The sequence below is a fragment of the Schistocerca cancellata genome, chromosome 5 (genome assembly GCF_023864275.1).
Source record: "Schistocerca cancellata isolate TAMUIC-IGC-003103 chromosome 5, iqSchCanc2.1, whole genome shotgun sequence".
In the NCBI taxonomy this organism is placed as follows: Eukaryota; Metazoa; Arthropoda; class Insecta; order Orthoptera; family Acrididae; genus Schistocerca; species Schistocerca cancellata.
In genome coordinates this window covers 175,916,446-175,943,285 of record NC_064630.1, presented here as the reverse complement: position 1 = coordinate 175,943,285, position 26,840 = coordinate 175,916,446, and the positions used below count along the sequence as shown (strand labels likewise).

The 26,840-nt window shown below is 39.7% G+C and overlaps 1 protein-coding gene and 1 non-coding gene across 3 annotated transcripts in view; both read left to right on the top strand.

Annotated features, from left to right (window-relative positions):
- The window catches only part of LOC126188066 (uncharacterized), a 411,581-nt gene that overhangs the window by 370,024 nt on the left and 14,717 nt on the right, over positions 1 to 26,840 (top strand). For both annotated transcript variants that reach the window (XM_049929511.1, XM_049929510.1), the window contains exons 4-5: positions 8,369 to 8,576; positions 23,651 to 23,846. In XM_049929511.1, the coding sequence (XP_049785468.1) occupies positions 8,369 to 8,576; positions 23,651 to 23,846 (404 nt within the window). The remainder of the gene's footprint in view (positions 1 to 8,368; positions 8,577 to 23,650; positions 23,847 to 26,840) is intronic.
- Trnas-uga (transfer RNA serine (anticodon UGA)) lies at positions 13,795 to 13,869 on the top strand. Its single transcript has one exon. It is a non-coding gene; the product is annotated as a tRNA-Ser (tRNA).

The following is a 26,840-nucleotide window of genomic DNA, read 5'->3' as shown; positions in this document are numbered from 1 at the left end:
AAATACAGGGAGCGAAAGGCTATTTACAACTTGTACAGAAACCAGATGGCAGTTATAAGAGTTGAGGGACGTGAAAGGGAAGCAGTGGTTGGGAAGGGAGTAAGACAGGGTTGTAGCCTCTCCCCGATGTTATTCAATCTCTATATTGAGCAAGCAGTAAAGGAAACAAAAGAAAAATTTGGAGTAGGTATTAAAATCCATGGAGAAGAAATAAAAACTTTGAGGTTCGCCGATGACATTGTAATTCTGTCAGAGACAGCAAAGGACTTGGAAGAGCAGTTGAACGGAATGGATGGTGTCTTGAAGGGAGGATATAAGATGAACATCAACAAAAGCAAAACGAGGATAATGGAATGTAGTCGAATTAAGTCGGGTGATGCTGAGGGAATTAGATTAGGAAATGAGACACTTAAAGTAGTAAAGGAGTTTTGCTATTTGGGGAGCAAAATAACTGATGATGGACGAAGTAGAGAGGATATAAAATGTAGACTGGCAATGGCAAGGAAAGCGTTTCTGAAGAAGAGAAATTTGTTAACATCGAGTATAGATTTAAGTGTCAGGAAGTCATTTCTGAAAGTATTTGTATGGAGTGTAGCCATGTATGGAAGTGAAACATGGACGGTAAATAGTTTGGACAAGAAGAGAATAGAAGCTTTTGAAATGTGGTGCTACAGAAGAATGCTGAAGATTAGATGGGTAGATCACATAACTAATGATGAAGTATTGAATAGGATTGGGGAGAAGAGAAGTTTGTGGCACAACTTGACCAGAAGAAGGGATCGGTTGGTAGGACATGTTCTGAGGCATCAAGGGATCACCAATTTAGTATTGGAGGGCAGCGTGGAGGGTAAAAATCATAGGGGGAGACCAAGAGATGAATACACTAAGCAGATTCAGGAGGATGTAGGTTGCAGTAGGTACTGCAACTGGGAGATGAAGAAGCTTGCACAGGATAGAGTAGCATGGAGAGCTGCATCAAACCAGTCTCAGGACTGAAGACCACAACAACAACAACATCTGAAAGAAGCTGCATGAGTATTCAGTCACATGTTGATAAGCTTTCAACGTGGTGCAGTGATTGACAACTTTCTTTAAGTGTTGAGAAATGCAAAATTTTGCACTTCACAAAACGACAAAAATTCTACATCTACATCTACATCCATACTCCTCAAGCCACCTGACGGTATGTGACGTGTGGTACTTTGAGTACCTCTATCGGTTCTCCCTTCTATTCCAGTCTCGTATTGTTCGTGGAAAGAAAGATTGTCGGTATGCCTCTGTGTGGGCTCTAATCTCGCTGATTTTATCGTCAAGGTCTCTTCGCGAGATATAAGTAGGAGGGAGCAATATAGTGCTTGACTCCTCGGTGAAGGTATGTTCTCGAAACTTCAACAAAAGCCCGTACCGAGCTACTGAGCTTCTCTCCTGCGAAGTCTTCCACTGGAAGACGCTCTCGCGATTACTAAATCATCCTGTGACGAAGCGCACTGCTTTCCGTTGGATCTTCTCTATCTCTTCCATCAACCCTATCTGGTACGGGTCCCACACTGATGAGCAGTATTCAAGCAGTGGGCGAACAAATGTACTGTAACCTACTTCCTTTGTTTTCGGATTGCATTTCCTTCGGATTCTTCCAATGAATCTCAGTCTGGCACTGCTTTACCGACGATCAACTTTATATGATCATTCCATTTTAAATCACTCCTAATGCCTACTACCAGATAATTTATGGAATTAACTGTTTCCAGTTGCTGACCTGCTGTATTCTAGCTAAATGATAAATGATCTTTCTTTCTATGTATTCGCAGCACATTACACTTGTCTACATTGAGATTCAATTGCCATTCCCTGCACCATGCGTCAAATCGTTGCAGATCCTCCTGCATTTCAGTACAATTTTCCATTGTTACAACCTCTCGATATACTACAGCATCATCCGCAAAAAGCTTCAGTGAACTACCGATGTTATCCACAAGGTCATTTATATATATTGTGAATAGCAACGCCGGCCGCGGTGGTCTAGCGGTTCTGGCGCTGCAGTCCGGAACCGCGGGACTGCTACGATCGCAGGTTCGAATCCTTCCTCGGGCATGGGTGTGTGTGATGTCCTTAGGTTAGTTAGGTTTAAGTAGTTCTAAGTTCTAGGGGACTTATGACCTAAGATGTTGAGTCCCATAGTGCTCAGAGCCATTTGAACCATTTGAATAGCAACGGTCCTACGACACTGCCCTGCGGCATATCTGAAATGTCTCTTTCTTCGGAAGACTTCTCTCCATTGAGAATGACATGCTGCGTTCTGTTATCTAGGAACTCTTAAATCCAATCACACAATTGGTCTGATAGTCCATATGCTCTTACTTTGTTCATTAGACGACTGTGGGGAACTGTATCGAACGCCTTGCGGAAGTCAAGAAACACGGCATCTACCTGGGAACCCGTGTCTATGGCCCTCTGAGTCTTGTGGACGAAGAGCGCGAGCTGGGTTTCACACGATCGTCTTTTTCGAAACCCATGCTGATTCCTGCAGAGTAGATTTCTAGTCTTCAGAAAAGTCATACGTGTTCCAAAATTCTACAACTGATCGACGTTAGCGATATAGGTCTATAGTTCTGTACATCTGTTCTACGTCCCTTCTTGAAAACGGGGATGACCTGTGCCCTTTTCCAATCCTTTGGAACGCTACGGTCTTCTAGAGACCTACGGTACACCGCTGCAGGAAGGGGGCAAGTTCTTTCGCGTACTCTGTGTAAAATCGAACTGGTATCCCATCAGGTCCAGCGGCCTTTCCTCTTTTGAGCGATTTTAATTGTTTCTCTATCCCTCTGTCATCTATTTCGATATCTACCATTTTGTCATCTGTGCGACAATCTAGACAGGGAACTACAGTGCAGTTTTCCTCTGTGAAACAGCTTTGGAAAAAGACATTTAGTATTTCGGCCTTTAGTCTGTCATCCTCTGTTTCAGTACCATTTTGCTCAAAGAGTGTCTGGATATTTTGTTTTGATCCACCTACCGCTTTGCCATAAGACCAAAATTTCTTAGGATTTTCTGCCAAGTCGGTGCATAGAGCTTTACTTTTGAATTCATTGAACGCCTCTCGCATAGCCCTCTTCACGCTACATTTCGCTTCGCGTAATTTTTGTTTGTCTGCAAGGCTTTGGCTATGTTTACGTTTGCTGTGAAGTTCCCTTTGCTTCCGCAGCAGTTTTCTAACTCGGTTGTTGTAGCACGGGGGCGCTTTCCCATCTCTTACTATCTTGCTTGGCACATATTCATCTAATGCATATTGTACGATGGTTTTGAACTTTGTCCACTGATCCTCAACACTATCTGTACTTGAGACAAAACTTATGTGTTGAGCCGTCAAGTACTCTGAAATCTGCATTTTGTCACTTTTGCTAAACAGACAAATCTTCCTACCTTTTTTAATATTTCTATTTACGGCTGAAATCATTGATGCAGTAACCGCTTTATGATCGCTGATTCCTTGTTCTGCGTTAACTGTTTCAAATAGTTCGGGTCTGTTTGTCGCCAGAAGGTCTAATATGTTATCGCCACGAGTCGGTTCTCTGTTTAACTGCTCAAGGTAGTTTTCAGATAATGCACTTAAAAAGATTTCACTGGATTCTTTGTCCCTGCCACCCGTTGTAAACGTTTGAGTCTCCCAGTCTATATCCGGCAAATTAAAATCTACACCCAGAACTATAACATGGTCGGGAAATCTACTCGAAATATTTTCCAAATTTTCCTTCAGGTGCTCTGCCACAACAGCTGCTGAGCCAGGGGGCCTATAGAGACATCCAATTACCATGTTTGAGCCTGCTTTAACCGTGACCTTCACCCAAAATATTTCACATTGCGGATCTCCGTCAATTTCCTTCGATACTATTGCACTTTTTATCGTTATAAACACGCCTCCCCATTCACTGTCCAGCCTGTCTCTGCGGTATACAATCCAATCTGAGTTTAGAATTTCATTATTGTTTACATCTGGTTTCAGCCAACTTCCTGTCTCTAGTACTATGTGGGCATTGTGACCGTTTATTAATGACATTAGCTCTGGGACCTTTCTATAGACGCTCCTGCAGTTTACTGTTGCGTTTTGCCTACTACTGTCGCGTCTCAGGAGGCGTCTTGTCGGGCCTAGGGAGGGAATTCTCTAACCTAAAAAACCCACAGGTGCACTCCACACGTACTCCGCTACCCTTGTAGCCGCTTCATGCGTGTAGTGCACGCCCGTCCTATTTAGGGGGACCCTACATTTCTCCACCCGATAGCGGAGGTCGAGAAATTTGCACCCCTGATCTCCACAGAATCGTCTGAGCCTCTGATTTAAGCCTTCCACTTGGACCGCGATTGGTTCTGAGAACGATACTACAAATAGTTAGCTCAGATTCCACCCTGCGAGCGAGGCTTTCCGCCTTCACCAACTCCGCCAACCGCCTGTATGAACTGAGGATGACCTCTAAACCCAGATGGCAGGAGTCATTGGTGCCGAGATGAGCAACAATTTGCAGTCGGATGCACCCAGTGCTCTCTATCGCCACCGGCAGGGCCTCCTCCACATCTCGGATGAGACCCCCCGGCAAGCAGAAAGAGTGAACACGGCCTTCTTCCCCGACCTTTCCGCTATCTCCCTAAGTGGCTCCATCACCCGCCTAACGTTGGAGCTCCCAATCACTAATAAACCCCTCCCCCCGTGTGCCTGCTCGGACCTTGCTGAAGGAGCGGCCACGTGTCCACTCACAGGCAGAGCGGGCGATTCCATACGGCCAGCCTCCACATTGACCCTCCGCCTCGTGCGCCGCGAACGCTGCTGAACCCACCACCCCCCTTGGGGAGAGGGTGGCCCAACCGCGCCCGGTAACCGGAAGATGTCTCGACAGCAGGGACCGTGGGCGAAGCATGTAACACCTGGGGTGTACCATGCGACGCTCCAGACTCCTCACTACCGCTACACTCCGAGGCAGCAGCCTGAAGATGGCTGACCGCGGCCATCAACACGTTCAGCTGTTCGCGAACAGTGGCCAGCTCCTCCTGCGTCCATACACAGCAGTCACACATCCTATCCATCCTAAGAAATCACTTTACTATAGAGAGTTAATCAACTTTTAACTAGACTGCCAATTCACTAAAGGCGGCTGATAGCTGATGAAACTGTGGTTGCTAGACACTTCTTGTTGAAAACAATGAAAATAAGTGCTACCTGTCTCTGGACTGTATTCAAAACAAACGCTAGCACTACTGGCACTACAGCTGACTAAAGGGACTCTCTCTGACTGTATTCGAAACAAACACGAAATCTATGGAACACTATTACTAGTTCTAATTGTGTATCCTATGACCATAATTACTGTTGGAATCGGCCAACTCATACAAATACCTGGGTGCAACACTTTGTAGGGATATGAAATTGAATGATCACATAGTTTCAGTCGTAGGTAAAGTAGGTAGTAGACTTTGGTATAATACTTGGGAAGTGCAATCAGTTTACATAAGAGAATGCTTACAAATCGCTTGTGCGACCCATCCTAGAATATTGCTCAAGTGTGTGGGACCTGTACCAGATATGACTAAGAAGGGATATTGAGCATATACAGAGAAGGGCAGCACGAATGGTGACAGTTTTGTTTAATCCATGGGAGAGTGTCACGGAGATACTGAAGGAACTGAAATGGCAGACTCTTGAAGACAGACGTAAACTATTCCAAGAAACTCTTTTAACGAATTTTCAAGAACTGGCTTTAAATGATTACTATAGGGATGTACTACAACTCTCCACGTATCGCTCACACAGTGGTCGTGAGGTTAAGATTAGAATACTTACTACAGGCACAGAGGCATTCAAGCAATCATTCTTTCCACGCTCCATACGTGAATGGAACAGGAAGGAACCCTAATAACTGTAGCAGAAGTGATCCACAAAACTACTGTCCAATAGCCTTGACATCAATTTGTTGTAGAATCTTAGAACATTAGAATCTTAGAACATATTCTGAGCTCAATCATAATGAGGTATCCTGAAGAGAATGATCATCTCAATGCCAACTGCTACAGCAGTTCGTCGAAGGGAACGTCTGTTTCCCAGCCGACTTCTACAGCAGTCCACCGTATGTAACGCTCGATTGCAGTGGACTTCCACAGAATTCAACCGTAGTTAAAGGGTTTAAGAAGTGACAAATTTCAGAATTAATCCATCCTCTGTAATGTGAGACTTCTCAGGGACATCACTGAAAAGAAATGCTATTTGAAGTCACTGATGGGGATTAGAGTTCTAAATATTGTGGCATGCTTCGAAGTACTTTGCCGAGCTCTGAGTACGTTACTGCAACTCACATGCGGGCATTGAGCTGAGGCAGTGGATCTCTCATCAACTCGTTTCATGGTCACTGATGTGAATTTAATGATAACATCAGTGGTAACTGGTTTAAATAGTAGATGCTTGTAAAATTTGGATGTGTCTTTATGATGAATTATCATAGTTTATATTATTTTCCTTCCAAATTTTACTTCATTTAATCATTTTGCAATTATTGACATTATCTTTTAATTTCAGTGTAGCCTACGGTATTCAGTAAATTAGGCATTAATAATAAGTTACTTCTTACCATTAATGAGATGAAAGATGTTAACATCAATCCAGCTCCTACAGCTGAACAGCCCCATTTCTAAGTTAATATAATGCAATGGCTAACTTTTTAATATGTTCCTATATCAGGACATAGCATAAACAAGAACAATATGAATTAGTGCAAGCAGATCTTGTGACAGATTTCGGCATTGGCAACCTAAATTTTGTTTCCACTCAAATAAAATGCAGTCGTCCATATTTTAAAGTGATTGTTACGGGGTAATGGTACATACACTCCTGGAAATGGAAAAAAGAACACATTGACACCGGTGTGTCAGACCCACCATACTTGCTCCGGACACTGCGAGAGGGCTGTACAAGCAATGATCACACGCACGGCACAGCGGACACACCAGGAACCGCGGTGTTGGCCGTCGAATGGCGCTAGCTGCGCAGCATTTGTGCACCGCCGCCGTCAGTGTCAGCCAGTTTGCCGTGGCATACGGAGCTCCATCGCAGTCTTTAACACTGGTAGCATGCCGCGACAGCGTGGACGTGAACCGTATGTGCAGTTGACGGACTTTGAGCGAGGGCGTATAGTGGGCATGCGGGAGGCCGGGTGGACGTACCGCCGAATTGCTCAACACGTGGGGCGTGAGGTCTCCACAGTACATCGATGTTGTCGCCAGTGGTCGGCGGAAGGTGCACGTGCCCGTCGACCTGGGACCGGACCGCAGCGACGCACGGATGCACGCCAAGACCGTAGGATCCTACGCAGTGCCGTAGGGGACCGCACCGCCACTTCCCAGCAAATTAGGGACACTGTTGCTCCTGGGGTATCGGCGAGGACCATTCGCAACCGTCTCCATGAAGCTGGGCTACGGTCCCGCACACCGTTAGGCCGTCTTCCGCTCACGCCCCAACATCGTGCAGCCCGCCTCCGGTGGTGTCGCGACAGGCGTGAATGGAGGGACGAATGGAGACGTGTCGTCTTCAGCGATGTGAGTCGCTTCTGCCTTGGTGCCAATGATGGTCGTATGCGTGTTTGGCGCCGTGCAGGTGAGCGCCACAATCAGGACTGCATACGACCGAGGCACACAGGGCCAACACCCGGCATCATGGTGTGGGGAGCGATCTCCTACACTGGCCGTACACCACTGGTGATCGTCGAGGGGACACTGAATAGTGCACGGTACATCCAAACCGTCATCGAACCCATCGTTCTACCATTCCTAGACCAGCAAGGGAACTTGCTGTTCCAACAGGACAATGCACGTCCGCATGTATCCCGTGCCACCCAACGTGCTCTAGAAGGTGTAAGTCTACTACCCTGGCCAGCAAGATCTCCGGATCTGTCCCCCATTGAGCATGTTTGGGACTGGATGAAGCGTCGTCTCACACGGTCTGCACGTCCAGTACGAACGCTGGTCCAACTGAGGCGCCAGGTGGAAATGGCATGGCAAGCCGTTCCACAGGACTACATCCAGCATCTCTACGATCGTCTCCATGGAAGAATAGCAGCCTGCATTGCTGCGAAAGGTGGATATACACTGTACTAGTGCCGACATTGTGCATGATCTGTTGCTTGTGTCTATGTGCCTGTGGTTCTGTCAGTGTGATCATGTGATGTATCTGACCCCAGGAATGTGTCAATAAAGTTTCCCCTTCCTGGGACAATGAATTCACGGTGTTCTTATTTCAATTTCCAGGAGTGTAGTATAATAATCTTAAAGTGATAAGTAGTATTTTTAAGTTGAAAGCCAGAAATTTATTGTTTTGTTTCCTTGTTGCTCTTAGGCTGTTTGGGTGTTCGTTGTTAGCCTGCCAGTTATTTTTATCAACGCACCTCGGCATGCCATCCCACACTCTCCCAAAACAATGACAACTCTTGACTCCGCTGGTACGGGGTTGTTTGTCATTGGACTCCTGGCAGAAACCTATGCAGACTTGCAAAAGTTCTCTTTTAGGCAAGATCCAGCCAACAAAGGAAAATGGTGTAATGATGGTGAGTTCATAAACATTATTCTTCAATAATAATACAGTGTTAATTTTGTCAAACAGCTTTACATTTTTTTGTACAGGGTGTCCACAATTAAAGTTCCAGTTTCAAAATGCTGTAGAAATAACGAGTGTCCAGGAAGTACGAACGAATTTGGATTGTATGCCATTTTCTCGTATGATGGTTTGCAGCCGTGGTTTTTTTCATGTTTGTTATCTGCCATCCTTCCCATTAGTTGCCTGATAGCTTTTGTGTGGTGAGCATTGTTGTTTGATGTTTAGTTTCGTCATTGTTGACAACTGAGAAACGTATCCAAGCGATAAAAAGTTGTTACAGAAACAGTGAAAATCCGACGTCAACAGTTCGTGAATTGCATGAGACACTCGGACGTAATGCTGCTTCAACCGAATCATTGGTTCGGAAGTTGATCCGAAAGTTTGAGAACAGAAAGAGAAAGTTTGAAAACAGAACGACCGTTTCTGTTCGAACACATGAAAACATTGCTGTCGTGTGTCACAATGTGACCGTAAGCCCCAAAAAACTGGTTCGCTGACGAGCTCAATAATTGCATGAAATCCTTTCAAAAGATCTGAAAATGCATGCGTACAAGATTCAACTTACACAAGAGTTGAAGCCTGCAGGGCATGGAAAGAGACATCGATTTTCTCAGTGTGTCTTGGTTCTACAAGAGGAGAACGAGAACTTCATAACAAGAATAGTTTTTCCAATTTAGATGCACTTCCACCTCAGTGGGTATGTCAATAAGCAGAATTTAGGAGGACGAAAATCAGCGAGTGACTGTGGAAGATGAGATGCATCCACAACGCACGGCTGTGTGGGTGTAGGTTCTGGGCAGGAGGAATGATCGACCCATACTTTTATGAAAATGACAAGGGAGCTACCGTCACTGTGAACGGCGACCGTTGTCTAGACATGCTTTCTGATTGAGCTTTCCCTCTTATTGATAAAATGACAATTTTTGGTTTCAGCGAGATGATGCCACATGTCACACATCCCGTGAAACAATCGCCCTGCTGAATGGAAAGTTTTCTCAAAAAATTGCCTCTTTGTGGCAACCAGGAATGCCACATCATGCGGTCTTCGCCTTGTCTTTTTTTTTTTTTGAGAAATCAAAAGCGTAAAGCGTACCCAACCATACCACAAACGAAACACCATGCGACGGCAGATGTTTGTGAACACGTCATCGAGAACTTCAATGAATGCATTGCTCGTTGCTTTGCGTCCTTGGGTGATCCATATGGAGAATATAATTTTTCATACATAAGGGGGAGAAGCTACTTAATGGGTTTGTAAAAAATCATTACATTTTCAATAAATTTTGTAGGTTCTATAGCACCTCAATATTCGTCCCAGCTTCCCGGATGCCCTGTAGAACCACTACTGAGAATGACGTCAAATTTGAACAGCATAGGAGGAAATGTCATTGAACAAAAAAAAAACGAAAATTTGACCAAAGATCAAAGATGGCACCGTAAGTGTCAGAACACGCACACCAACAGATGCGCGCCATACTGCTGTCCCCCAGTTTACATCCAAGATGCCCAGCATGGCTGTCTCCATGAAAGGTCGCAAGCTGCTGGTAATAATAATAATGGCATGTGATGAGGGCCTCCCGTCGGATAGACCGCTCGCCTCGTGCAAGTCTTTCGATTTGACGCCACTTCGGCGACTTGCACGTCGATGGGGATGAAATGATTATGATGATTAGGACAACACAACACCCAGTCCCTGAGCGGAAAAAATCTCCAACCCAGCTGGGAATCGAACCCGGACCCTTAGGATCGACAGTCCGTCGTGCTGACCACTCAGCTACCAGGGGCGGACGCAAGCTGCTGGTGAAGCTCATTTACAAGAATGGTGACTGTGTGCCAGTAGCCCTGCAGAAGTTCTGGACACTCAAGGGTATTAAAAATGGCATTGGTCCAATGTCTGCTAAGGGTCTGGAGAAAATGGTTACAAATTTCCAAAAGAAAAGCTCTTTTGAAGTGCAATGTAGCTGAGGGAGGAAAGCATTTGATCAAACATCAGTTGAAGATGTTGCCACAGCAATTCAGGGGTCGATCAGTGGTATGCAGACATGCAGTGCGAAGGGAACTGCTCGAATGTTGGACATGCCTGTGAGCACAGTCCTATGAATCATCCTGCATTGCTATCTATACAAAGTCACACTTGTTCATGGACCCGTCAGCAAGACAAAAATTGAATCCAGAATTTCTTGCTCACATGGAAGTGGACAATGAATGGCCATGGAACATTCCATGGACAGATGAAGCTCATTTCCATATCCAAGGACAGGGCAATATGAAGAATTGTAGAATATGCTCAATGGAAAATCCAGACATCAACCGGTACCTCTTCATTCTGCAATGTTGCATGTTGATGGTGTCATTTATTGTAGGGCCTTATGTTTTTAAGGAGACAAGTTCTGTGGGTCCTGTTATGTGTACCATCACAAGTAAATGCTGTGAGAGTCGTTTGTGCTCCGACATCATTCCAACCCTTCAACAATGTAGATGAGTGGCTAGGATCATTTTTATACAAGAAGGCACTCTCCCGCACATTGGGCAGCCAGTGCAGCTGCTGCTGCACAGGTGTTTCAGAAATGCTAGTAATATCAGTCATCATTTCCCTATAGTCTGGCCATCCAGATCACCTGTGATTTCAGACTGTCAGGTTATCTAAAAGATGTTATGTTCAGTGCTCCAATTACATATGTAGGTGAATTCAAGGGAAACATTGTGCAATGCATTCTGAACGTGACCCCAGAGATACTACAATTTGCTGTAGAACATGCTGTTTCCTCGTCTTTTGCCATTCTCACAACAATTACAAACAGATGGCATTTTGATTTTTTGTGGTTTTGACCCCAGGGCAATTACAAACTGATGTCATTTTGCTTTGTATGCAGTTTTTGTCCACAGAACAACTAATGGAAGATGGCCATGCGAACAGAAATATTAAAAACCAATTTTTCCATTCAATGATGTGTGACCTTGCCATGATGGATGAGCTTACCTAACTAACAGTACCACAACTGTTACAAACGCAAATACATAAGTTTTATGTCACCTTGGAGCGTATTCACATTCAATCGGTGTCATCAAAGTTCACACAGTAATAAAAACAGTAATAATAATAATAATAATAATAATAATAACACAAACTTGGGCCAATGTCATTAGCTATAAGAAAATAAGCTAAGATAGATACACTACATATCTAAATCAATGCCAATAACAGCATAAAGTTTCCTAACAGAATTATTACAAGATAAATGAACTACATAGTTAAGTGAATGAAAAAGATATGGAATAATTAAACAGATAATTAACAAAAAGTATGTGAAACAGTAATAAAATAGTTACACAGTGTGGTATTTGTAAAGTTTGTGGTTAATTTATTGCTCATTCTGATAAGAAATGTGGGTCACTTGACACACACTAGAGGAACTCTTGAGCAGAATAAATTACTTTACTTGTCATCCATCTCGAAATTACTCACTGGCACTGAATAGGGATTTTGACATAATTTGTTGAAGTAGACAGGACCAAGACATTTGTAACTGTTATGAGTCTTTGCAAGCCTAGCACACTGAAGAATGCAAAATATGCATATAATAGTAGTTCTTTACTGATACTGCCCCTCAGCTTGTACAGCAGATAGATGACACATTCTAGTCTGCCACATAATTTCCCTGCATGAGTATCCCAGCTGAGCTTTTGATCTCTTTCAAATCCTGACAGTTTGCTTCTTTTGTTATCATGACTGGGAGCATTCACACTCAATACAGTACCTTCAGTTTTACTATCATTCTTCTGCAGTGCCTTTGCTTCAAGCCATTTAGTACATCCCTCCTTTGCCACTGCCATGCTGTGTTGCACATTTTCAAAGTCGGTACCACATGTGATGAGTGTTATGATGTATGCATATAGCACTGCATCAGATGGTACAACTGTTAATAAGTTATGTAAATGTATGTAAATAATGAAAAGGAATGGTCCAAGAACAGATCCTTAAGGTATGCCCAGTACAGCTGGAAGACATTAAGATATTTCATTATTTAACTTAACTAACTGTTTTCTGTTGTCCAAGTAAGACTGCATAGTCATAGCAATCTCTTTCACTCTGTAATGGTAGAGTTTTTTGTGAGAATGTTATGGGAGGCCATATCAAAAGCTTTCCTGATATTCATCAGTGCTGCACAGATAAAATCTTTATTTTCAAATCAGTTGTATATTTTTGCCACCATCCTCTCAACTGCTTTGACAGTAGAAAGGCTGGATCTGAAACCATACTGTGAGGAGGTAAGTATACCATTATCCTTCAAATATTGACTCATATCCAGAATGAGATTTTCACTCTGTAGCGGAGTGTGCACTGATATGAAACTTCCTGGCAGATTAAAACTGTGTGCCCGACCGAGACTCGAACTCGGGACCTTTGCCTTTCGCGGGCAAGTGCTCTACCAACTGAGCTACCGAAGCACGACTCATGCCCGGTACTCACAGCTTTACTTCTGCTCGTATCCGTCTCCTACCTTCCAAACTTTACAGAAGCTCTCCTGCGAACCTTGCAGAACTAGCACTCCTGAAAGAAAGGATACTGCGGAGACATGGCTTAGCCACAGCCTGGGGGATGTTTCCAGAATGAGATTTTCACTCTGCAGCGGAGCGGGCACACAGTTTTAATCTGCCAGGAAGTTTCATATCAGCGCACACTCCGCTGCAGAGTGAAAATCTCATTCTGGAAACATCCCCCAGGCTGTGGCTAAGCCATGTCTCCGCAGTATCCTTTCTTTCAGGAGTGCTAGTTCTGCAAGGTTCGCAGGAGAGCTTCTGTAAAGTTTGGAAGGTAGGAGACGGATACTGGCAGAAGTAAAGCTGTGAGTACCGGGCGTGAGTCGTGCTTCGGTAGCTCAGTTGGTGGAGCACTTGCCCGCGAAAGGCAAAGGTCCCGAGTTCAAGTCTCGGTCGGGCACACAGTTTTAATCTGCCAGGAAGTTTCACATCAGCGCACACTCCACTGCAGAGTGAAAATCTCATTCTGGAAACATCCCCCAGGCTGTGGCTAAGCCATGTCTCCGCAGTATCCTTTCTTTCAGGAGTGCTAGTTCTGCAAGGTTCGCAGGAGAGCTTCTGTAAAGTTTGGAAGGTAGGAGACGGATACTGGCAGAAGTAAAGCTGTGAGTACCGGGCATGAGTCGTGCTTCGGTAGCTCAGTTGGTAGAGCACTTGCCCGTGAAAGGCAAAGGTCCCGAGTTCGAGTCTCGGTCGGGCACACAGTTTTAATCTGCCAGGAAGTTTCATTGACTCATATGTTTAAGCATGCAGTATTCTATTATTTTTTACGTTTTGGTGTAAATGATATAGGTCGATAGTTATCTGGAGATGCTATATCTCCTTTATTATGCACTGGTTTAACCACAGATACTTTTATACATTCCAGACAAATGCTGACTACTAAACTTGTGCAGTCATGCACACTGAACAGTACAGATGTGTAATGTGCCACTGAAACCACAGCTGTCATATTGCAATTCATCTGTCATTTGCAGCTGATCCCATTTGCATTAATAAACATACTGTGCCATCTATTGCTCAATTTTTTTCGTGACATTTCCCCTGCATCAATAGTATGCTGCTCAAATTTGATGTCATTCCAAGCAGTGGTTTCCTTTATACAGTGTTTTGAAACTGGTTCTTTAATTATGGACAGTCTGTACTTAATATTCTAGTTTTTATTTGATATATAAGTTTATTTGTATATCAGTTCTTAAAACCACATGATATTCATCAAATTTATGAAACAAAAATAATCAACAGTAAATTATGTATCATTATTAATTTTCATTGATCAAATAAACCAGACTATTTGAGGTTGAATATGTCTAGTGTGTTCATTAATATAAACTGAATTTCTTGTAATGAAATTTCATTAAACTGATATTACCATTACAATTTCACCCATGTTTACTCTGTGTGTGTGTGTGTGTGAGAGAGAGAGAGAGAGAGAGAGAGAGAGAGAGAGAGAGAGAGAGAAAGAGAGAGAGAGAGAGAGAGAGAGAGAGAGAGACTGCCCCTTGGGAGTTCCACAGATTGTGTACACTGTTATAATCTAATGGAATATGACTTTTCATCACACATTCGTTTTAAAAAAAATAAGTTCCTTAAGATGAAGAAGGAAGCTGTAAGACTGCATTGTCAGATGATACTACACTTTTTGTTATGTACATTTTCTCATTTAATGTATGTACTTTACTAGCAGCAGCAGCAGCAGTAGTAGTAGTACTAGTAGTAGTAGTTTTATTCATCATAGTTCTCTTTTACAAGGATATTGAGCATGTCTTTGTATTACAACTTAAGAACAACAAAAATAAAGTAATTCGCATATACAGACATCTACAGACATACAGGTCTAGTAAGATAAGGGTGGGGAATGTAGTCAACGATAGCCTTATAATAGGGACACCCTGGCATTTGCCTGAAATAATTTAGAGAAACCAAGGAGATCCTAAATCAGGATGGCTGGATGTAGACTGAGGCCTCGACAGTCCCAAATACAAGGCCACTCTGTTTAAAACAGTGCTACTGCATTCGGTTTGCCCCTTAGGGTGCAGAACTGTTTTACAAATTAGTTATTAGAATTAAAGAGGCTAATGCTATATTGTTCATTCATGTCTCACTTCCAGTCACTGGACACACTGCGCACACTATACACACATTGTTTCATAAGACTACGCACACTATCAGCTGATGTCAGGACTATTTTGTGCACTGCAGCTCCCCGTTTGCTAGCCTGAAAAACTGAAACAGCATACCTCTGTAATGAATGAGATGTTGCGTTCATAATGTGAATAAGGTGTTAGTGTTATACACTGTGTAGCTTTGAAAGTAAGTTTCTCCAGAAAAGGGAAAAGGAGGGAAGAAGTATAGTGGGAAATTGTTATGTCGAATGTTGTATATTATGTTATCACTATTATTAGTTATTAGTGTTTATTTTACCAAACCCCTACTGTGTGTTATCTAAATAATCCTTCAGTGTACAGAATGTGTAAAAAAAAAAAAAGTGTGAGGTCATCCACATGGGTACTTCAAGAAATCCGATAAATTTTGGGTATATGATAAATCGCACAAATCTAAGGGCTGTCAACTCGAGTCAGTACCTAGGAATTATAATTATGAGCAACTTAAATTGGAAAGACCACATAGATAATATGGTGAGGAAGGCAAAACAAAGACTGCGCTTTGTTGGCAGAACACTTATAAGATGCAAGAAAACCGACTAAAGAGACAGCCTACATTACACTTTTCCATCCTCTGCTGGAATATTGCTGCATGGTGTGGGATCCTCACCAGGTAGGATTGATGGGGGACATCGAAAAAGTGCAAAGAAGGGCAGCCCGTTTCATGTTATCGCGCAATAGGGGTTAGAGTGTCACTGATACGATACGCGAGTTGGGGTGGCAGTCACTGAAACAAAGGCAGTTTTCTTTGTGGCGAGATCTATTTATGAAATTTCAATCACCAGCTTTCTCTTCCGAATGCAAAAATATTTTGTTGACGCCCACCTATGTAGGGAGAAATCATCATAATAATAAAATCAGAGCTCAAATGGAAAGATTTAGGTGTTCCTTTTTCCACACGCCATTCGAGAGTGGAATGGTAGAGAAGTAGTATGAAAATGGTTCGATGAACCCTCTGCCAGGCACTTAAGTGTGAATTGCAGAATAACCATGTAAATGTAGATGAAGAATGTATTACATAACAGATACTATTTAACTGCTTTTTAAAATAAGTTTCTTTTAGCAATGTATTTAATCTCCTTTGACAATTTATTATATAGTTTTATTCCTTGATAGAAAATGCTGTTTTGAGTTTTATGTATAGTCTTTCTTAGTAAATGTAAGTTCAGTCCAGATCTTGTTCCATGGTCATGGACAGAGCTGTTGTGCAAGTAGTTATCAATGCTATTTTTGATGTGCACAACTCACTGGTAAATTTACGCACATGGGGCAGTTAAATTCCCCACTGTTTTGAACAGATCTTTACAATTAGTGTGACTGCTAGTTTTTGTTGTTATACTTGTGGCCATTCTCTAAATTTTGAAAATTGTTCATTTGTTCCCCAGAAAAGAATGCCATAGCTAAGAATTGAGTGTTCATACTGTATGAGTAGTATGTAATTAACAGACACTGGGTTACACATTGACAACAGGATTCTAAGGGCATAACATGCTGATGACATTCTGTTTGGAAGCATGTTTGTGTGTTCACGCCACTTCAGTTGAAAATCTGTATTCATTCCTAGAAATTTTGCACTTTTTACACTATCTTTAGAACTGCCACCTTCATTATATTTATATTTTCACTCTTCAAAATGAAATTATGGTATTTGTTTTCTTTATGGTCCATGTCACTTTCTTACTTATTGACCAGTTGTAAACTTCCTTGAGGGCTTGATTTGCTTTCTCAGGAAGGAGTTCTCTTGTTTTCTCAGTGACTATAATATAGCTGTCATCAGCAAAGAGAAATCTTTCCCCATAACTAACAATACTGGGAAAGTCACTGATGTATATTGGGTACAGTACTGGTCCTAAAATGCTACCCAGAACTCCTCTATTCATGTATTTTGGTTCTGATAAGTATTTTAAAAAAATAGACTTATTTGAAGTACCTGTTACCTCTACTCTTTGTTAGGTATGATTGGAACCAGTCATTAGCTGTCCCTCTTATTCCTAATGCTTCTAGCTTATTTAGTTGAATCTTATGGTCAGCAGCCTTAGAAAGTTCTAAAAATATGCCTGTGACACACTCATCTTTGTCAAAAGCATCAAGTAACACTTTTGTGAATTCTGCTGTAGCTGACTGTGTATCTCTATCGCTTCAGAAACCAAACTGTGATTCACTTAGAAGGTTGTATTTGTTCAAGTAATTCATTAATTTGCCTTTCATATTTTATTCTATAATTTTTGAGAATGGAGAAAGCAGGGAAATGGGTTGATAATTTTCTGTGTCTTCACAGTGCCTTTCCTTAGCAGCCCATTTTAAATACTCTGAAATTTCCCAGACAGGAGGGATCAAATTATTATGTTTATTAAGGGAGCTTGTATACCCTCTATGCATTGTTTCAGTAGACACATTGGCACTTCATCTAACTCTGTGAACTTTTTATTTTTTAGTTTTTGTGCAGTTTTACTGATGTCATACTCTGTGGTTGGTAGTAACATCATTGTACTTTATGCATAATTATTTACAGTTGTCTATTTATTTCTTGTTGATTTCTGATGTAACTACACCACAATACTTGAAGATTGGCCATTCACATAGTCAGCCAGGTGATGTGGATCAATTATTACTTTATCCTACTCTGTCATCAGTACGTTGTTAATCCTTTGTTTTTCCTCTCCCTGTTTCCTTTTTTATGACATTCCAAATTGCTTTGCTTTATTCTCTGCATTGTGTATTATTTTCTCATTAAACTGCTTTATTGCAACAATCAGCACCTTTCTACTACACTTTTTGTACCGGTGATAAAAATGTAAGAGCTCTGGCTCATTATAGCTGTTTTTCATGTAACTGAGGTACTTAAGGATTTGAGAGAACTTATTAATACCTGCTATTTGTTTTTATGAGACACTGATACTGTTGCGGATACTTTTGGAACTGTCATCTCAAAGTTCTGTTTAAATAATTTTGAACATTGGAGAATTTCACATTTGCATTTGTTTCTCTATAAACTTCATCCCAGCTTTGGTTTGCTAGGTCTTTTGAAAAATTTTGTATTCTGATTTCTGATAAATGTCTTTTGCAGACTTTCAGTTCAGTGAATTTTCCCATACTTGATTTTACTGTTATTGTTTGGCAGAAAAGGTCTGATAGTCCACTTTTGACAATACACAGTAGTGCTTGGGCAGTAAAGGAGTTCCATATGGTTCACTGTAAAGAATCATTCTATATTAAGTAAGCAGGTGTGAGAAAACACATACACAACTGGTTTTGTGCAGAACTGATTCAACTGATTTTCAAAGATCCGGATCAGCACCGTGATAAAAGTGACCAGACCTCCAGCTGACTTAAGAAAAGTAATACATTTCTAAACACAATAGTGTGAGCAAGGGTAATGCATTTCATCATGGGACTAAAGCAAGGACTGAACATTGCTAGTGTCAAGAGAGTGGAACAAAAAACTGTAATGAAACTTCCTGGCAGGTTAAACTGTGTACTGGAATGGGACTCAAACCTGCCTTTCACAGCCAAATGCTCTAACAACTGAGCTATTCTAGCATGAGTCACAACCTATCCTCACAGCTTTATTTCTGCTGATACCTTGTCTCCTATCTTCCAAATTTCATAGAAGTTCTCTTGTGAAACTTGTAGGACTAGCACTTCTGCAAGAAAGGATATTGCAAAGACTGGGAGCAGCCACAATCTGGGTGATTATTTCCAGAATGAATGTTTCACTCTACTGCACATTTGTGAAGTTTGAAAAGTAGAAGATGAGGTGCTGTGGAAGTAAAGCTGGGGTACCTCTGTTGTCAGAGCACTTGCCAGTGAGTCCCAGTCCAGCACACAATTTTAATCTGCTAAGAAGTTTCATACCCACACACTTTGCTGCAGAGTGAAAAAGTCATTCTGGAAAGGACTTGAATTATCACTTTGTGATTTAATAGTGACATGGCTTACCACAGAATAAAATGAGAACCATGATAAATGCTAAACATTCTGAGTGCATTCCAATAATTAAGACTGATTTGAACTGTGACTTAACAAATGCAGTATTCATAAAAATACTTTCATTTTTAAAAAAAAATCCATCACTTGTTAAATAATAATATGAACTGTTATACATATCAAGTACATCATGGTGTAGGGTAACATGTATCCAACCAGACATGAAGTACAGATAGTTCTTGTGACCATATTATCAATAAATTGGACTGTAGGCTTATAAAACTTAAAATTAAATTTGTTGTTGATTTCTCTTGTGTCCAGAAAAATTGAGGAAGAAAATTTCTATTGGCGATGTAAGGAACCATCTTCCTATACTCTTGAAATGATTTAGAGAAGCCAGTGAAACCTAAATCAGTATAATTAGAGGGAATTTTAATCTTATTTCTTTCAAAACTAACTCCAGTGACTTAATCTCATCACCATCACATTCAGTAGTGAAAGATAAACAAAAGGGTGCTTGCTTCAGTTGTAAAAATATGCAATGACAGACAACTCACTTGGTCTGATGTGTATCATTATTAGAAGGAAATCATACAAACAGCACTTTTTAACCTAAAAATGAAAATTTTAAGGCAGTAAATCTAAGTTACCCTGAGAAGTGCTGAGAAAAATCTGGCTGTGGCTGACAGTGAGTCACTCTGACTGCAGTAAAGTCTCACATGTCATGTCATTAGAGAACATGTTCATCGCTTAGCCACTGAAAGCAGCATCTTGAACTACTTATTTGATTAGAATTTCAGGGGTTGATGCTCAACATGCAGTTTTTTTGGCTCTGACAAGGATGGGTCATTCCCATAATGGAATCATTATATACATTCAGATATCAGATCAAAGTCTTAAAGAAGTTGTGTCCTGTATTCTTTTTTATGACCTTATCTGACTATCCAAAGAACAAATTGTTCAAAAATATTGTAGTATTGCAACTTTGCCACCAAGGATGCTCAAACCTATGGGCAGGACAGTCTGCCACCCTCAGCCCCCCCCCCCCCCCTCTCTCTCTCTCTCTCTCTCTCTCTCTCTCTCTCTCTCTCTCTCTCTCTCTCTCTCTCTCTCTCTCTTTGCTGTCAGGGAAAGGAAAAATATAGTGTATTCAGTTGTTTTTCTTTCAATAAAATGGTTCAAAAGTCAGTATTACACTGGTTTTTAACATGGTTATATCTGAAAAATTTTTATGGCTTGCTTGCAAGTCACCATTTGTCTTCCAAAATATTAAAAATATACCATACCCCCAGATCTAGGCCCCCGTAACAACTATTGTATGGGCACCCTTGATTGACATTGTCATTTCCAATGTGTATGAATTATTATTCAGATACAACAAACAAATCCTGATTGTATTTTGCCAATTTGTGTGACCAAAGTTATTTTTACTTCAAGGAGGGACCATTGAGGGCAATGATCAAGAATGAGTTGAATGAGTTTGTGATCCTGATGGAAATTATGACTTCTAAACTGAAGATAATTGCAGTTTGTTCTCCCCAAATGTCACTGTGTTCTGGTGGATATTTTAAGAAACAGAATTACAAAAGAAATTGATTTAAGTGTTTTTGTTCTGAATATGACTTGTTCATGTAGTTTATATTTTATTTATTTACTCATACAACTCTAAATATTGAAATCCAATTGATGTTATGAGTAATTTAAAAATCTCTTTTACAATGGGGTTTGACAAATTAGAAGAAAAATGGGGTTACATATTGTATATTACTACATACAATTTATTCAAATATACATGATAAAATATGGATAGATATATCTATTTCTAAATCTTGGCATATTTTATGCTAAGCTACAGGCTGTCTTAGTCTATATCTCTTATAATTATTTTGATGGGCAAAAGGCAATTGTATGGGACAATTAGTGTATGTAACTGTTTAAAACAAGACCTACAAGATATTTTAGTTTTAAAAATTTTGAACATGTGTCTGCAGGTCATCTTCTGCATGATGAAAATTGGTCTTGCTCCAGGAAAATAACCCCACCAAAAATGATATATCTTATGTGACAGTGACAGAAAGCATAATAGGACTGAAGCAACAACTTTTCAGAAACACAAGTCTTTTTTTTTACACAACAAATAAATAACACATAACAGATTTTTACAAATATATTCAGTATGACTCTTTCAAGTGTATTTCAAATGTAGATATATGCAGAGGAATTTAAAGGATATGCACTCAGTGGCAGAATGATTATTCTGAAAATATGCTCACAATCTTTTCATAATTAACAGACAAGACATTATCTTTAAACCAGGTATTTGATAACTTAGGGTACTCTTTTTTGTTGTTGTTTCAGTATGTCAACATTTTTTCCAAAATGTATGACTTGTGTCACCTACATAAAGCACATCTTTGCATAGTATGTCACTGGGCAGGCCATTTACAAACATTATAGACAGCAGTTCCCAAGCACTGATCCTTACAGAACCCCTTGAGTTATGCTGGTGTGAGTGATGGTGTGGGTGACAGGGATATGATCATATGCAGAGAGAATTTGCTCATTATATTAACAGCTAGTCTCATGCTATGGTCAGCTGATGATAACATTTAGTTTGTGTACCTTACCTATTTATGTAAGTGCCCCATTGGTCCTCTTTCTCATACACACATATACAGATGAAGCATGAAAATGCAGTGGAAACCATTAATTTGATTTGAAGACAGATTGTGTACATAATGTTTGTCACTATAGGGTATGGGTACATTGTGGTGTCACTTATGTGACATTTCTGGCTCTAGAATACAGTAACTTTATGACAGCAATATGCAGGATTACACATGCTTTGTGGTGAGGTCAAGTAGGCCTACTGCCATTATAGCATCAACATCCAATTATATTTTTTTGATCAGTTTCTCAAAATGGAGGGAATGAATTTAGGGATGATTATTGTACTAACTAACCCATTTTTATTTGTAAGATTATAGCACAACACTCACTTTGATTTGCTGTTTGCATCACAATTATTTTCAGAGCAGATAGGTTTTTCAATGTTTTCACTAAATCACTGTAAGTGAATGCCCAAATATTCCATTCAACAAGGTCTAGGAAAATTCCTCCACCTCACTCACTTGTGAAAACTAAGATGATATGCTGTCTACATCTAAATGATGACATCTACATGACTAGTCTACAGTTCACAATTAAGTGTCTACCAGTGGAACATCAGACATAAAACTATGCTGTAATGAGGAATTCAAACTACTTTCCTGTAAATAACATTTAATTGACAATACATTGAGATGTTACAGAAATTTTCATTTTAATTCTGATATTTATTATTATTATCAAGTGCTGAAATCATGTTTCATGATGTAACATTCTACTACAATTTTATGTTGATGAAAAATAGCAAATTGTGTACTTTGGTTTCTAGCTTATTTTCGAAGCACATTACAAAATTATTTGAGCTGTTCATAGTAGAATGCCACTTATCTCTTATTTGCTGCTGTAAGAATAATTTTTGACAGTGTTGCTTCACTCCATTATATTTCTAATGGATGCATCAAGTGTGAAGGAACAAAAAAGTAGCACACTAGTTAGTGAAATTATGTACCCTTGACTCTAGTTTGATCTTCACAATGTTATCAAATCTCATAAAAATATATCAAATTTGACATAATAAATCAGCAGAATAGAATACTTTCTGTACTGATTGACTCCAAAGAGAATCCAAATACAACCACCCTACAAGACTGACTCCATAGTGCCTGCACATTTCTCTATAGATTATTCCACATGGTCACTACCATGCTACACTGTATAAAATAACAACAATTACATTTCCTAAACCTCATTATGGGAACAATTACATAAGTTAACTTACAACTGAAAATTTACAGTTGATTAAGGTTTTTCACGTTGTGTCATATTGCAAATTGAAATAAATCTTCCACCATAAGCACGATTCAGAATGAGTTACTTTCTGACATGAAAAGTTCTAATTATATTTTAATTACTCTACTGATTTTATTGCTAGCATATTTTTGGTGTTTGTGTGTATTGTGGATTTTGATGTCTACAAATCTTTTGAAGTGAATGTATAATATGTAATAACCAGACCTAGGAACTGTTGACAAGACAGTATTTCTAGAATGTTCTAAGAAAAACAAATCTGCATCATAAAAAATGAACTGGAGGTAAAAATTATGTCTGGACAACACCAAATTAAATATAAAGTTCATAACCAAGTGGACATATGAAGAGGAAAATCAGCAGTTACTCAAAATGTGAAGACAACATGCTACAATAGTATTGAATTTGTAATTCATTTCTGAATTTGTCTTATATAAACTGTGTATATAATGTGTATTTTTTCTGTGTGTTTCAGGTCTGTGGAGGCTGTCAAGACACCCAAACTACTTTGGAGAGATTGTATTATGGTGGGGAATATTTATTATTTCTATAAATGTACTTGAAGGCATTGAGTGGATAGCCATTCTCTCCCCACTGTTTACAACATTTATTATCCTGTTTCTATCTGGCATGCCTCTTTTGGAAAAGTCAGCAGATGAGAGATATAGAGAGTAAGTACAAATTACAAAAGCCCAAACTAAATACAAATATCAGTCATGCCTCAAAATTTCTTATTAATAAAAGAAATAAATTTCTTGAATGAGTCCACAATTATTTGGAAATATTTCATGAATAATACTGTCTGGGTAGCTAAATAAATGCCTTTATTTACTGCGCCACTTAGGCTACCGCCATCATCAGATATCTGCTATTAAGATTAAAGGAACATACATGGTGATAGGTGTTTTATACATCAAGTTACAAAATACTAAAGTGTTAAAAATATTTTCAAAAAATTCACTCTTCAGAGAACATCAAACTTGCAAAACAAGGTTCAGTATCAGTATTAAAACCTGAGCCTAATTTTTTCCCTTCCATTTACACTTATAAAAAGACTTAAGTTCTTTAAATTACAAACATAAAAAGCCAAATTATAGGACACAATTTAAATTAATATAATTGCATACTCATGACATTAACTTTCTATATGGTGGCAGTTAGTCAGTGTGAGTTCACTGAAACTTAACAAGTATTCATTGAATCTGTTAATAATACCTGTACAACAGCCACATAAACTTTAGTAGTAAATATGTTTCACATTAATAGAAAGTTGCTATTATAAAGTGGTGTTTGCTGTTATAATTATGCATGGCCAATAAATGAAACATTGTGGCCTATGAACTAAAGCTTGGCCAAACAATATACTAAAATTTGTAGACTTGTAAAGCATATTACAAAAAAATAAAACAATTTGATCATTCAGTTCAAATATTTTGGAAGGCATCTATCTCCATCTTGTGGAAGAATGAGCTACTTGCGTCCCAAGGTAGGTTGTTTGTAGTACAACCAGTGGGAGCTCTGCCGGCACAGCAAATTCATGGTGTGATGTGGCCCTGTCAACAACAGGAGATATGGCACAGTCAGCATACAGCACACTAATAAAACAACACTTCCATGCTTTCACTTACCTAAACTTCCTTACACTTCTCCATTTTTAAGTGTCATCAGTGTACTACTCCTCCCCTCACAGGAGCGAACCCTATTACCTTTATCATGAATTTACTCCCTGTTTGTCCTAAATAAAAATTATTACAGTTTATTTTATTCACTCCTGAGTCACTATACTTGTTGCATTTATTTTCAATTTTGTGGCATAACCTATTTTCTAGGCTACCTATGGTAAAGAAATCTATGCCTACGTTAGCATTCTTGAAACCGTGAGCAATGCTCTCAGAATGTAGGCCATCACATGTTAATGCTGTATATCTTTTATTATTCTGATGCATCACTGGTGCAGTAATTTCTCTTTATTTTATTTTTTCATACATATTTATAACACCACTCCTGCTGTATCTATTTGCACAACCTATTTGCATAAATATTTGAAGCTCTTTCTCAGTCCCTTTCTCACCCAAAAGCAACGCCAAGATTCTTTGTATTGTAGACCTGAAGAAGGCATATTTATACATTCAGGGATAACATGATTATGCTTTCATATTATTATCATTATTATTCGTTTCTAGTGAACGATCTGAAGGTGGAGCTGCCTTCCAAAATAGCTGAATTGAATAATCAAATTGTTTCATTTTTTTATGATCTGTTTTACAAGTCTACATACTTCAGCATGTTGTTTGGCTAAGTTTTAGTTCATAGCGCACAGACTTTTTTAATTGGTCATATGTAATTATGAGGTGTGTTGAAAAAATATGGTAAATGAAATGTTTGGCAGCAGCTGTTGATGTCACAACCATTGCATGTAATTTGACTGACAGCCTGATCCATTGAGACAGGCACTGTCAATTTGGAACATATTCCGAGTTGTCAGTCAGCATCCAGAAACACTAGGACGAGGTTGTGTTTACCATGTCTGTCATGCATCATGGATTTCAAACAATGCATGAACATTAAGTTTCCAGTTGCAAAAAAAGTGCCAAAGAAACTCATAAAATTGTTGAAATTGGTGTATGGCAATAATGCTGTAACTTTTAAGATTGTTTACAAGCAGTATGAGCAATTTAAAAGCGGAAATGAGTCAGTAGATGACAAGCAATGTTCAGGACATCCACTAACCTCAAATGCAAAATTTGATAAGTGATAAACGGAAGGAAAACTGTATGTCAGATTGTAGAAACTGAATGATCAAAATTGTTACTAGAAGTGAAACTTGGGTCCACGTGCATGACCCTGAGATGAAAATTCAGACTTCACAATGGAAAACCTGTGAATCTCCTCACCTTAAAAAGGTACATCAGTCAGAATTGAATACCAAAGTGCTGCTCATGTTTTTCCTAAATTGAGAGCATAGGATGGCCAGAGTTTTTCCCAAGGGGAACAACTGTAAACATGGAATTTTCAAGGGCATATTGCAGTGTTTGAGAAACAGTGTACGAAGAAAGACACGAGAAAAATGGACTAATGGCTTCTTTCTTCATCACGACAATATGCCTTGCTGCACCTCTCTTTTGATCCATAAGTTTTTGGTTGGAAAAAACGTTCCTGTTTCTCCACATCCACCTTGATAACCAGATTTAGCACCATGCAACTTGTGGCCCTTCCCAGAAATTAAAACTTTGTGTACAGGAAAATATTTTGAGACCATTCCTTACATTGAGAGGAGTCAATGTTGGGATAAGTGCATTGCTAGCCAATGACAGTACTTTAAAGGAAATTATCAAATTCAATGTAAACTTATTGCTTTGTTTCTAATAAAATTCTTCAGTGTAATTTTTTCATCACGTGTCACATAACAGGAAGTACTAGTTTTATAACCACCACTTTCTGTTAATGTAAAATGTATTCAGTACTGAAATTCATGTGGGTGTTGCATAGTTATTATTAACAGGTCCAATGAATACTTGTTGTTAAGGGTAGGTGAACTCTCCACAGACAAATTGCCACCTTGTGAAAAGTTAATGTCAAGAGTATGCAATTATATTCTTTTAACCTGTGTTTTGTAGTTTGATTTTGTATGCTATAATTTAAAGAATGTCCATCTTTTTATAAGT